The sequence below is a fragment of the Erigeron canadensis genome, chromosome 2, assembly GCF_010389155.1.
Source record: "Erigeron canadensis isolate Cc75 chromosome 2, C_canadensis_v1, whole genome shotgun sequence".
NCBI lineage: Eukaryota > Viridiplantae > Streptophyta > Magnoliopsida > Asterales > Asteraceae > Erigeron > Erigeron canadensis.
In genome coordinates this window covers 33430708-33442397 of record NC_057762.1, presented here as the reverse complement: position 1 = coordinate 33442397, position 11690 = coordinate 33430708, and the positions used below count along the sequence as shown (strand labels likewise).

Here is an 11690-nt window from a genome sequence, read left to right as displayed (position 1 = left end):
TATTAGGGTTTCAATGAGTTTTTTGTATTCCAAAAACGACTTCCATCTTGCGACTATGCGTACTCCCAAACACAAACCAACTAAATTATACAATTAAGATCACCATTAGACTTTTTCTGTTCCAAAATTGATTATTAAAAATTTAATCCGTGATCACCTATCACCATCAAACATATATTATAAAATTATACATATATAATTTTACATAATCTCTGAAGTCTCAAGTCTCTCTCTATATAAAATCAATAATTTTATTTTTTAAAATTTTTTTATTGCCGTATCTTTGCCGTACCCGTATCCTAAATTTTTTAGTTTTACCGTTCCCCGTTCCCATATCATTCCCGTGCCGCTTTGTCATATCCGTTTCGGTGCTACATAGTCTACTTCTCATTAGTTGAGATCTGAGAGGTGCTGATATAAAATTACATATATGACATGTGACCTTTTGTCACCTAGAACTTTGAATTTTGTTTTTTCTTCTTTTGACTACTTACAAAGATAAAAACAACATTTCATTGTCGATGTAGACTCACTGATGACTTACATGTCTTTCTCAACGAACTCTGCAGGTCCTAAATTGTAAAAAGTAATTTAGAAAATCTGTTTAATTAGTTATGGATTCGCTGAGAGACTCAATGAGTCACTTTGTCAGCGAGTTCTCAACGAACGGCTTCGTCAGCGATCTTTCAGCGATAATTTATTATCTTCGAATTCAAGGATAAGTTCAATGACTTACCGTCTAGTTTTGTAAGTCAAAAATAAGCGGGAAAATGACGATAAGAAGACTGGTCCCCAATGACACATGTTGATAAAAAAGAATGAAGACATGTGACCTTGTACCAAAATGGTACCTTTGTATTTCTCTTGCATACCTGATTTGGAAACAAATAAGATGGTGGAAGAGAGCTCAGCAGATCTGAGAGATCCACCAATAGATGGTTGACAACATTGATGTGTCAACATCTATTGAGCTGTCATGTGATTCTTCCTTTCTGTCTATATAAAGAATCACTTGATCTAGCTGCGACGTTTTGTTGGTTTGTCCACAGATAACATTTAGAGTGTTTTTCTCTCTTTGTATAATTGTTAAATTTTTGGTTAGTCGAAAAATTTAACAATTATTTCTCTTTTTATTCTTTATAAAATCGATCATGTATTCACTGTTTAATCAATAAAACATATGATTAAACTTCTTTACTTTCTTGTCTATTGTTTTTAAAGTAATTTACATTAATTGTTAATTATATAATCATTACAAACTTGAAAAAATGTTAGAATCTATGAAATTACTCCGTACATAAATAGATTTGAGATATAGAAACAAAAAAACATCGAAATCTCTTTTTCGTTTTTTCACTTTTTTTGTCCGGTTCCGCTTCTTCTATTTTTTCTTTTATTTATTTATAATTTTATGTCAATCTAATAACCAATACCCCTTTTTTTTCTTAAAAAAATTCTGATGCAGCCAAACAAAAATAATCCCTTTAATTTAGGTCATGGGAAATTGAGATTCTCTTAATATTTCCTCCACCAAAACCTTCATAAAGGATTACAAGTGACCATTTGATTTAACACCATCGAATACTTTTTAAACCATACTTTTTTTTTTCGTCATGTTTCACGTTTTCATAAAACGCTAAATTAAAACTCATTTGTCGAACGATAATAATATATTAATTAAGCGGTAATATTATAATAAGTAAATATTATATGTTATTTTTAATACTTGCAGACCATTAAATATTATAATAGAATTGAATGGGTACTAAATATTTATAAATTTTATGTTATACATATATAACTATAGGTATATATATATAATTTAAAAAACTTTGCTTTAACAAGATAGCGTCACATATATAATAAAAATCTTAGTTCATACTAAAAGAGGAATACCACATAAATCCAAAACTATCTTTTTTTAGTTATATAGAAAAAAGTGATAAATGATTTTAAATTTTATAAATTCATTAATAAAGAAACAACTAAATAAAAAGAAAATTAATAAATTCTTAAAATAATCATACAAATTATAAATTTATTGATATTTTATAAAAGAAAAAATATTTATAGTTGTATAATTGACAATTAGCTCATTTTTTTACCAAAACTTTCATAATTTTTTTTATTTTTAACTCTTACAAAAGAGGCATACAGTTGACCTAGAGTCCGGGAATAAAACAAACGTTATAAATGTATATTGAGTCAGGGATTCGCTTACCAGACTTGGTCGCTGACGTATGACGTCAGCAAATCATCAGCGAGTCCAGTGACTCTTGTCAGCGGATGGTTTCCTTTCCAATATGTAAGTTAAGGTGGGAAGAATTTAAATAAATAAAAAAGACAAGAAGTCACATGATGGTTATTCTAACTGTAATTCACCTTCTATGATAAAGGTATAGTTGGGACTAAAAAGATGAGTTTTCTCTTTCATACCCATTTTGGTAATAAAGACAAATGCTCATGGATTTAAGTACTTTGAGCCAATGAGATGTCGACAACCACCATCCTATCATTATTAATGTAAAGTTGTATTGCCCTAATTCCTCCCCTATATAAAGCAACACAGCCACACCAATACACTTTGTGTTTGTCACCATAAAGTGTTTGTCATCATATGGTGTACAACACCATATGATTGGTAGTTTTGATGCCAAGTTTTGACAATTTAACTATCATACCTTTCACCTTTAAATTGTCACATTTTAAAATGGGATATGATATATAGTTAGGATGACTTTTGAAATCTCGGTGTAACTATTACTAAAATTGTGCATTTACTCACTAAATATTACAATTTTAGGTTTTGCTAACCATGATGCAAAGGAATTTCAATATCCAGGTTAATTTTCTTGTGATGGCCGTAAAATTAAGAATGAAAAGACTGTGATTTCTCAACCGAGTTGCGAAGTTTAATGTCGACGTAGCTTCAACTTGATTTCCCAGCCGCGAGCCCAAGAGATTGTCTTGCTTCGGTCTCGGGTTTGCAAGTGTTAAACAACTACAAGAGTGTTTTGGAGGCCATTTGTTTTATTTGGTGGTAGACGTGGTGAAAACATCGAAATAATGTTGCTTTAATGGTATAGTATCGACATTTTTAATGACATTGTGTCTCTGTCTTTAATTTCTTTAGATTAAATGTCGTAGTAAAAGATTTAGCTTAGCATGGGACTTATGGCAAAATAGTCCTAATTACCTGATATAGGTTCTCTCGGTTAAAAAAAATAAAATGAAAAGACTCTTTTGTCGCATGTTGTTTGAACCACCTAGATATGAAACCAACAAAGCCTTAAAAATCCAAAAATAACAAGACCGAAAAAGCATAGAACCCGGCCCTCCGTTGTTGCAATCACCAAGAAGCCCGAAGAACGTGAAGATATACCCAGAAACAAAACCCCCAAAGTTGCTAAGAAACCCAAAAGGACAGAGACACAGAGTATTTGCCAAGAAATTAACCCACCAAAATCTGTATGTTTTGGGGATTTTAGTGTTCTTTGTTTTTAGATTGTTAAATTTATGGTTTAAAATCTATATGTGTTGATGGCTTGATACTCGTGCTCCCGATCAATATTAATAAAGGTATATAATATCATACCCTTTGACCTTGTTAACTCGTCTAGGCTTATCCTTATTCCCATTAGCACTTTTGTAGGCAATGTTTGGCCACGGTGGTGGTTTCACTGGTTTGGGTCCATTTGGACTCTTGTGAGCCATGTTTGACTATTGACTTATTAGTTGACCTTGTTGGCCGTTTGGATCCCATTTAAAATATCGTGGACTCGTGGCCTATTTGGCAGTATATGTGGGTATTGTTTTTACTTGTTTGACTTAAATGGAAAGCTTACATATTTGACTGAAGTTGAATATTTCCTCAAGTTAAATACTTTTCACTATTGGCCCATCTTTTGTTTGAATTAAGTTGAATGTTGGACTTTAGTTAAGTATATGCTTATTTAGGGACTTCACTAACGATGGTGATAGCGGTGGTAACGGAGACAAGTGGTGTGACAGTGACTAATGGTGACAACGATAATTAAGTAGTGTAGCTTATAAATGTTTAAATGAGTATTGTAGTCATTTTAAGAATTAATAAATAAATGTTTTAGTTAATTCATTAAACCCATCTTTACTAGTTGTTATGTGTCTGGATCATATAGGGTATATTAGAAAGATTGGTTAATGATTTGAAATTTGACAAGGAATCAAAAGCATTAATAGGCAAGAAAGATATATAATAATGTAGTAAACTATAATAGTAAAATAAAAAATATATATATATATATATAATGATAAATTTTATTTGACATAAACAAATAATATCTGTAATAGTAGCAAAATATAAATATAAATATAAAATATATTAAAATATTTACTAAGCATAATTAGTCATAGATGTAAAAGTAAAAATGATATAAACAAGATTAATAGGGGTTTTTCGAGAGTTCGATTTTCTAGACATACGTGTAATTTAGGAGTAAAAGTAGAATAATAGAATGTCATTCAAAAAAAATATAATTTTGTTTTGTTTCGGTTTTAGTGGTTCATTTTTTGCATATGAGTTTTTAAAAAACCAAAACAGAATCCAATGAGTTTGTGATTAGTTCGTTTTTTCTTGGTTAAATTTGGTTTTTGAATTTTCAATTCGATTTTGTTCACCTCTATCCAAATAATAAGGCCACTGTTACAAATCTTTATATGGCCGTTTATAAGCTCCTTATGCCTCCCCCACTATTGTCTAAGGAGCTTCGTCTAGTAGGCCATGGGGGTCGCAAGTCGGCGGTGGCCACTGAGGTTTTCCCCAGTGGTTAGGTATTTTGGTTAATCGTACTATAAAGACATGTTTATTTTTCAATATAGAAGTATACAAGTGAAATGCTCGATTGAGCTCATATATCCCATGCAAGCCATGTAGTACAACAACCGCAAATTTGGACTCAATAGTCCATTTGTTGTGGTTCTTTTAGTATATCACAATTAGCGAGAGAACAATAACTTCTTTCTACTCTCTTGGAGATATCTTATATAGTTCACCATGTTGCTTACACATGTGTATCCCTCGCGAGCCTCACTTGAATTCTTCTAAGCACTATAGACCAAGACCATGGCTTAATAATCTACATCGCCAAACCCTGCTTTGATTTCTTATTCGATGCGGATTTGGGTGAATGTGTTTATATGAATAGATGGACACCAAGTTTTTGTATATTTTTAGAGGATTTTCTGGTTTCCTAGTCCTGGAAACAACAATATATACCAACTCTACATCAATTGTTGGGACGGAATTTTACGACATTGTCAATGTAGTTGCGCTGGAGGTAGTTGGATTTTGACATTTTGATATTTGGGCTTCATTCTAGATCCTCAAAAGTACTATTGGAGACCCGACGAGAATTGAATTAATTTGAATCCTTGATCAAAAAAGGATGTTGCATAAATTGACATTTATATAAAGTCTTGTGGTTGTTCCAAATGAACCCTAGCTTCATTACCAAAAAGAAAATTAAAAAATGAACCCCAACCGTAAAATCTTTTGTTACATTAATTGACAAAGTTTCCATTTTCTCGAATACACACTATTTCAAAGCTACTCTAAAAGGCTATATAGTTGATCGACCGAATGTCAAGTCGTTATTACATTATTTCTCTTTTCTGCGCGGTATGGGTAATGAATGTACTAATATTGTACTCCTTTATAGTATCTTAATTCCTTCCTTATTTAATTATATATATGGGTAAGGCGCCAGGAGTATTTAATTTTCTTAATTGTGCCCTAAAAGATACACAGTGCAAAACAAAGTAACTAAAGCCATTAGGGCTATAGCTGACTTTTTGACTTGATGAATCTTCTTCTTCTTCTCCTTAATTTTTCAATTTTTGTTACATTTTTCATTACAATTACAATAAAATGTTTTCTTCAAGCCCTTTTCCAGATTTTCCATTATCTCCTAGTTTTTCCTTTGACTATGAAAAATACTATCATTGCCTTAACAATAATGACCCATTATTCTCTGGGGAATCCTTTTTTCAAGATTTTGTTAGTCAACCGCAACGGTCTTCTGAAGACCCGGTACTTTTACAATCTTGTGAAGATCACGACGATCTTCTAGAGTCGGTTATTTCGTCATGCTCGAAGTTGAAGAAGAAACCCGATCAGCCATCAGCAAAGAAAGATGGGCATAGTAAGATCTACACAGCTCGAGGCCCAAGAGATAGGAGGGTGAGATTGTCGATTGAGATATCAAGAAAGTTCTTTTGTCTTCAAGACTTGCTAGGGTTCGATAAAGCAAGTAAGACTCTCGATTGGCTGTTTAACAAATCGAAGAACGCGATTAAAGAGTTGGTTGAAGAAACAAACAACCACTGCGCCTCGTCTTCTTCTACTTCTGTTAGTGATCAATTGAAAGTTAATTTTCTTGAAGCGATTAAGGGTGGAATGAATGAGGAGGAGAATAACTTAGGGCAAAAGAATAAGTCAGTAATGAGAGGTTTTGATGGCAAAAAAAGAAAGAAAGAAAATGCCGCAAGAGACCAGTCGAGAGCCATGGCAAGAGCAAGAGCTAGAGAAAGGACAAGAGAAAAGATGCAAAATAAAAAGCTTGATAATGAGCTCAACACATCATTACCTCCTAATTACGATTTCGACTATCAAGTAATTAATCATCCCTTGAATTTAAACCAACAACTGTTAATAATTTGTTACTTCTTTCTTCACTTGTAAAACTACATCGGATCTTTTCTGAAACGAATTCGGTGTTTTTTGTTCTAAGTAAGCCCTAAAAGCTTAACCTAAAAAGTCATTATCAAGGCATTAAATATGACTTGATACTGGATAATGAAGTTTTAAAGAAATCACTTATAAAATTTGTTGAAATTTAGCAAAGGTCAGAACTTGTTTTTCATACAAGCAGTTACCTAGCTGCAGGGTGACCAATAATGATGATGCAATAATCAATGATGATTGTGATTAGTTAGTAACAGAATTGATGTGCCTGATTTAAGTGATGTTTGTTTGTTTTTTGGTTGACAGAATTACTTGGAAAGAAACGCAGCAGAAGATCATCATCATAATAGCGCAATCTTGTCAGCAAGCAGTCTATTCATAAGTGATGGGGAGCAGTTGAGAGTGGATCTGGAATGATATATGTTAAAAAAAAGTAAGTCCCAAAAATATATATTTACTACTCACTCAATAATTATGTTATATATTATAAGCAAGTCCAATAAGTTGTGTATATATATTATGCAAGTCTAATTAAGAAGTTGTAGTTCAGTACCCTTTCTCGATCCAAGTTAATTTGCTACCAGAAAAACAGAATTATGTAATTGTTCATATCAGTTAAGATTATCGATGCCTTTAACTAAGTTGTTCTAATGATTGTTTAACTCTTATAGTGTAAAGCCATATGGATCTAATTCATTTGACCATGAAACATTACAAAAATATCCATTGACTTTTGTAAACGCCTAGTGACTTACAACATGTTGAGGGTCTTTCTTCTGTTTTTTCAATTTGAGAGCGGAAATTGATATACTCCGTATTATATACCAGAGGAAAGGAAAGTTTTCTTTTTCCTCGACCACATTAGATCGAAGGTTAGACCGGCTAGCTGAAACGTTTCTAGGTCATTATGAGACAGTTACAGCCTAGCGTGAAGCTCGGCTTATGGAAATTGGCCGGATGTTAGCATTGTCTTCATGTTTCTGATCTTTGCTAACCAACAATTCTTACCTTTAGTTCTTCGAAGCCTTGAGGATACAATACTTGGTAGGCAAAAGATAATGTAAGCCTTTTTTACCTACTTTAGGTTTCAAAAATCTCCTTCAGTCAATACGCCTTGTGCGCCATGTCTGTATTACTAAATGGCGCTGTATGTTGTTATATTCTTAAGACCATATACAACTTATCACATGAGCTAGAATAAGTTCTCACATATCCTATTGAATTTGTATATTTATTTATTGAGATTCAAGCAACATATTTAATCATATCACTTTAGATAATTGAGTTAGATGTGGTGTTGTTCATATAAGCGGTTGCATTTTCATGATCTTAGACACTTCCAGCGTCGAAAGATACTAAGAGAATTGAGTTAGATCAAGTGTTTATATATGTTGTTGAATTGTATATATATTCTTGATATTCAAGCTATATATATTTTTTGTTCACCTTTGGTTAACTAGCTATCACTTCTATCTATCAGATTGCGTAAACTTTCTTGACAACAGTGAAGAAAGAAAATTACGAAGCTGAGCGAAGCGTTACAGAAATGGCAACACATTCTCAATGATTTGGTAGCGTTGTAGATGAAAATCGTCCATCAAGCAAGTCAACAACCAGTTATTTCAATGGGAGCTAGATCGAAAGAGGTCTGTATGTTGTAATCTTTACCATTCAAATTTGCATGTGTTTTTTTATATCTGTTGCTTAATCGCTGCTAGTTTTGATTGCAAATGTTTACTAAGCATTTGCAGTGGTAGGTATGAAGGCATGAAGCATAGATTTATTTTTATGTTGTTGTATTCTAGTATAACTTGAAGTACTCTCTATCAGATTGAATCTCACAGAAATGAGTGTTGCAGAAAGTAATATATAGCATTCCAAACTATATATACATAGGGTCATAGCTTATAATTAAGCTTTACCAAATCAAAATGTCTAGCTAAATATCCGGAATTGTGGATGAGTTAACATGTAACTGTTATATAATTTTGAAGCAAAGTCTAATCGCTCCTCTTAAGTACATTGTATAAAAAACCCGTCTCTCGGTCCATTTATGAACTTGGTATGTATTTCTTATTATCCTGTTTACGCACATCAGGTGCGTACTATGAGTGTCGCTTTTAGTACTTCAAGCTTCTAATTATAGAAATATAATTTTAATATGCATCTCATGTTTATAAGTGATGAGTCTAAATCAAAGAGATCAAAGTAAATGATATATATACACAAGTGATCAAGCACCTTCAAAACCCAGCCGGTTCACATTATACATGCTGCCTAACATCTACCTAACACTACACTCAGTGTTATTTTATTTTATTTATTTTGTCAAAATCACTTTTGATATGTATATATATGAGGGAAACTATATACGATAATATTGAAATGTCTTTGTTACAAACATACATCTTTCAAGAATATAGCAATCTAAAGCTTTAATTATAGCTTTTCCTTCACATAACTGGTTTGTCAATTGTCATTACAGTTTGGTGGAATTGTTTCTTCCTATATTATCTCAAAAAAAACAAAACACACTCACACAATATATGTACATCATGTGGGCACGTGGTGACACCTAACTAGAAAACTATTGTACTGTTCATTCTCGTTTTCTATAGTTTTCAACCATTAATATATATCTTGTAATCAGGATCATTGATTTAGACATCACGATATGAATGCCATGATCGCGTTGTCGTTAGTGTACTAAATCTTTTGTGATGAATTTGTGGATGTTTCCACGTTTTTGTGACAGTGTTTTTCCACATGAAAATAAGGAAAGGTTTAATGATTGAACATGAAAGTTTGTGTTAAATGTTTCACGCCTAAAAATTCTTATGCATCAAGAATGTCCAAGTAAACCCAAACTTAAGTCAATACTTGTATTTTTGAATACTTTTTCACACACACAAAAAAAAAAGTATGGTTTGGATCCGTGGTAACATTGTGGTCAGAGGTTCGATCCTCATCCATGCAAAGGCCGGAGGTCCTTTTCTAGTATTTTGGTAGAACCTGAAAGCAGCCTCTTTACCTAGGTAAAGATAAGGTATGTACTACTATACATCTTAACTTTCCCATACACCGTCGAGGTTTTGAGACTCAAAGCCTATGAAAGACGGCAGTGGTGAGTTCCCCTTCCCTTCCCCTACTTTTTCACACAAAAAGCCCTTCTACAGCAATTAAAACGATCATCGTTCTTTGACGTCTCTTTGTTAGGCGCTTCTTAACATCGATCCTCCTCTATTTTCATAGATAAGGTAAGGTAAGCCAAGTGTTCAAGATAACATAGCTACTGAGCCAAGGGGTTTAAGGGTATGGACGTATGGTACGGTTGGCCTACGCTTTTATTGTCGTTTGTTCTATGTTTCAGCTACTTGTAATGCTTCCAAATCAATCAACTTTTGATTCTTGTTAGCTAGTGATCACGTTGCTGTTGTTATTGCCGATCGTTTTTCGCCAAGCTTGCTCTTGATTTTCAGCTGTAACATGCTTGGTTGTTTATTAATAGAGGAGTCGATTAAAATATCTCTCTGTTTTACTTTTATGCTAATTATTTAACCATCTTTCATTAAAAAAGAAAAAAGAAAGGAAAGAACAAATTAAAAGGCCCAACTTTAGGAACCCATCCCATCTCCATTGATGCACCTAATGATTTAGTGCATTTTCTTGACCCTATCATCCACTTGTTGTCGCTAAGAGTCGCCATCATATCCTTTTGAGACTGAATTGCGAAATTCGTCTTTTATTACACCATACGTACAATGAAATTAAAGTCGTCGCGTACTATTTAATTGCCATAAATCCCTATAAATTTTTAAGCCGGCGAATATATGATATTTTCCTTGTATGGCTGTACGTATGATTTGCCAGTTCGGCTCTATATATATGTGTTCCTTGTCTAATACTCAAGATATCGAAGTCAAACCACAATATCATTTTGGTTAATTTGGTGGGCGATCTTGTGATAGCTAATATATTGTCCCAATCAAGTTAAGTGGGCGTGCGGGTTTACATGATAAACAACGTGACGATCAGCATCAAAGAAGAGAAAAAAAAAACTACATACATCACTATTTTATGAATCGTTAATTTGCTATAAGTTACTGTATGTACATGATCGTTATATGTGCATCCTTGACATGTCACAGGCCATACAAGAGGCTCAAATAATGGTCAGCAAACCATCCGATCGGTTTCTTTCACTATTACAACGTCCTATTGCCTGATCCCAAAATCATGCTCGATTGGTGATTTTTTTTACAAAAATCGGTGTTGGTTTAGCTTTTGTTGGCAAACTGGTGTGCAAAGAAAATTTATTGTACGTATAAACTGGTGTGCAAAGAAAAGTTTTAACGTCCCCAGAGTATTGAATCAAGTATGTACATTCAAGTATATATAGTAAAAACTATGCGCTTAATTTGTCCATATAAAACTGGGTTGTAAAATCGGGCTTTATAGCTAACAAGATTTGACTTATTCGACATGGGACTACTATGACATAACATGTTCGTAAATCGTAATTTTAAAAAGGAAAGCAAAAGTTAAAAAAACAAAACAATATATAGCAAATTAAGAACAAGGGCATGTTCTATATCTACTAGTCCTACTTCAGGCAAATGTTAATTGGGGGCCCACCGACATATGGACGTGGGTTTGCATTAGGCCACCAATGGGCCGGTAAGCAATTTGTAATTGGGTTGGGCCTTCCCTCCGCAGTCCAATTAATGCTATACGAAATCACGCATATTTTGCTTTTCAAATAGCTCCGTCTTTAAATCTTCATTCGAATAATTACTGAACATTATTTAAATTCGTAATATTTGAGTATTAAGAAACTAATTTGAATCATTTGTTCATAGGTTGTAAAAACTTTTGAATGTATATGTTAATATATATACACTTGTTATTTAAATACTGTAAACCTATAATAATAACAAAAAGATTAGGTCAAAATGTTCTTAGAACACTT

The 11690-nt window shown here is 32.9% G+C and overlaps 1 protein-coding gene across 1 annotated transcript; it reads left to right on the top strand.

Moving 5' to 3' along the window:
• The first annotated feature begins 5905 nt into the window (after nucleotides 1-5905).
• On the top strand, nucleotides 5906-7138 carry LOC122588128 (transcription factor CYCLOIDEA-like). The gene is made up of 2 exons (XM_043760263.1): nucleotides 5906-6649; nucleotides 7028-7138. Exons 1-2 carry the CDS (start codon nucleotides 5906-5908, stop codon nucleotides 7136-7138), a joined length of 855 nt encoding a protein of 284 aa, XP_043616198.1.
• Nucleotides 7139-11690: the final 4552 nt, after the last annotated feature.